This window comes from Cystoisospora suis (assembly GCF_002600585.1).
Source record: "Cystoisospora suis strain Wien I chromosome Unknown contig_3797, whole genome shotgun sequence".
In the NCBI taxonomy this organism is placed as follows: Eukaryota; Apicomplexa; class Conoidasida; order Eucoccidiorida; family Sarcocystidae; genus Cystoisospora; species Cystoisospora suis.
The window spans coordinates 1-2,803 of NW_027156592.1; the positions used below are offsets into that span (position 1 = coordinate 1).

Genomic DNA, 2,803 nt, shown 5'->3' on the forward strand with positions numbered 1-2,803 from the left:
GATGAAGAAGAGGAAGACGAAGAGGTCCGTCCGCTTTGTGAGCCTTGCTGGGGAAGACTTGTAGTCGTAGTCGTGTTAGATTTCGTCACTGGGCCCGAAGGAACACTCGTTGTTGGAGCGCGACTTACGTCTCCTCCTTGAAGAGATACAGGCGATCCAGGGGCGGGTGCGGGGATACTAGAAGAAGCAGAAGGAGAAGCAAGAGGTGTAACACGCTGTTGCTGACTCTTAAAATTGGATGGAGACGTGAGAGGAGAGACGCCACGAGAGACAGAAGAATTCCGATGAGGGAGAGATGTAGAGGTAGTCGGGGGGCCTACAAGAAGAGGAGTATAACCTTCAAGACGAGGATGATATGGAAAGGAATGCCCGCCTCCAGATGAGCCTAAGCCGTGGTGAGGGTGTACATACATCATGGATTGGAGCCTCCGATAAGGACAGGAGAAATGAAGAAAAGAATAAGGGAAGAAAAAAACACGCCTTTAGAAAAGGATGTTCAATCATTCATAAAGAACTCGAGTCATCGAAGAGTTTGCTTCATCATCATGACCATCCTGTCGGCTGTACATACACCCCAAGAGTGAAGAAAGGCAACCGACTCTAGGGGTGTTTCGCTTCCGAAGAGGCGGAAGTTGAGTGTTCTCTTCTTGTGTACCCGGGAGTCGCTTTTTCTAAGACGAGAAAACATGGAGAAAACTTCCTTTAGGTGGAGAATTAGATTAGAAGGTCGAGCAAAGAGCGAAGGAAACGACCTTCCCTCTCCGAGGAAAGTCACCCGGACCAAGGAAAGAGAGATCGTTTCTGCATGGAATTCCTCTGCAACAAAAGAGAAACCTCACCAGCGGCCATGATGGAAGGAAGGACTCAATAGAATAGAGAAGAAAAGAAGAAGAATTTGGAAAGCAAGAAATCCCGTTCCGCCGTTGTCTCTGATGAGAACAACAACAGACAGCGTGGCTGTCTTGTGTGTTTAGACTCCCCGCAGAACGAAAGCGAAAAGTAGCAGACGGAAAAGGAAGGAAGAAAGAAAAGAAAGAATAGGAAATGACAGGATGGAGAAATCCGGGAGAAGCGAGAAACGATGAAGATGTGGAGTGTTGGAATGTACACATCTACTTAGCATCTCACCGGAGAGAGCTCACTCTTGCATCCTCTCTCTCTGTCAAGTGACAATTCTTTACGAAGCCAGAAAGGGTCTTTCTTTCAAGAAATTCCCGTAAAGACAAAACAGAGAAGAAAGAAGAGACTTCAGACACATAAGGAAGATTTTCCTAGACAGGAGAAAAAAGAAGGTGTAGAGAAAAACAAGAAAAGAAATGGATGATGGATAGATACGTACAGCGCAGTCGTTGTGATGTTGTGGTTATCTATCTCACAGAAAGGAAGACGATGATGGCGAAGGCAGGAATTTGTCATGTTTGAAGAGGAGCCTGAGTCGCGTCCAACACTTTTCTTGCGTCCCATGAAAAGAAAGAACCGAAATAGGAAAGAAATCCCTTTCTTCGAAAAGAACGCACAACAAGCTCGCTCAAATAGAAAGGAGGAGCTTGCTGAAGATGACGGGTGGTGGAAGTAGAACGAGAAAATGACGGGAGAGACCTCACCGAGTCAGCGAGTGTCTGCTTACGCTGCTGGGCTGCTGGTACACTACTACTACTACTACTTCCACGACTGTCGTCGGTCTCTTGCCCCTTCTGCTAAACCGCTCACTTCACTCACTCGATAACTCCTCGCTCGCTCGCTTGCAACTGACTCCTTCTACACTCATCTCCTTCCTAGCAGCCTCCACGCATCCATCCATCCACCTCTTCTTCCTGGATGGTCGGGTGATTGATCGATAACTGTCAGTGAGGTCCTCGTCCGGTCACCATTCCCTTCACCCGACTCTCCTCCTCCATCTAGCTGCGCTGCTGTGGCTGTGTAGGTTGAAGACCGTGGAAAGAACAGAAGGGCTTGTCGAGGATACCACACGGCGTAAGCAAATTCAGAAACAGCAAGGCACCCACCACCGCCGTACATATTCAAGAGGATACGTTCATAGAAAGGAAAAGCACTTCATTTGTATTTTGTTGGTTCCCTGGACAGAAAGCGAGAAGTGACTTTCCTCGACGGTGAGAAAAGACGCTCTTGACTTCGTCGCCGCAATCCACGAACGGCCGGCCACGTCCTCGCGGGCGGGTAGCGTGAAAACGAAGGACGGTGACTATTTGGGTGATGACTTTCTGTTGTTTTTTAAGAAAATCTACGGTCAACTTTTTGCTTTTTCTAGATGTAGAGAAATAGGGATCGGATAGAGAGAGAAGGAAACAGAAGGAGGGGAAGAAGGCGTAGATCTTGATGTTGCGCGCCAGTGTGACTGCGAATAGCGAGCCGTGGTTGACGAAGTAGCGCCGCACACAGATTTAAGAAACTGATCGTTTGCTTGTTATTTTGGAAAATGCAGTTCTAGACAATGCTAGTGAGGGAAAGAAGCCTTTTTTTTAGCCCCGCTGAAAACAATGGGGCCTCTTGTTTTCGAAATTCCTCCACACAGAACACCGCGAGCTTAGGCCAGGAGATGATTGGCTTGACGTCATGGTGACTATGTGACTTGAGAGGCAAGAGAGGTTGGTATGTAACACCTTGAAAAGAACATGGATCGACGAATCAGGTAAGCTGATGGTTGTCCTTTCTGCTCCGGTCTGACCGATGAAAAGAAGAATCAGCAGCAGTGTTTGGAAGGGGACTTAACTTTGTGTGGGTGTAGGGAAGACAATCGACGGGGAAGATGCGAAGAGCAGTTTCTTCTTGTCTGACGACGCAA

At 47.8% G+C, this 2,803-nt stretch overlaps 1 protein-coding gene across 1 annotated transcript; it reads right to left on the bottom strand.

The window, feature by feature from the left end:
* Positions 1 to 2: 2 nt before the first annotated feature.
* On the bottom strand, positions 3 to 2,077 carry CSUI_007265 (uncharacterized protein; the record flags this gene model as incomplete). The annotated part of the gene is made up of 1 exon (XM_068067413.1): positions 3 to 2,077. A coding segment is annotated over exon 1 (414 nt), but the record flags the coding sequence as incomplete, so codon positions are not given.
* Between the last annotated feature and the right edge of the window lie 726 nt (positions 2,078 to 2,803).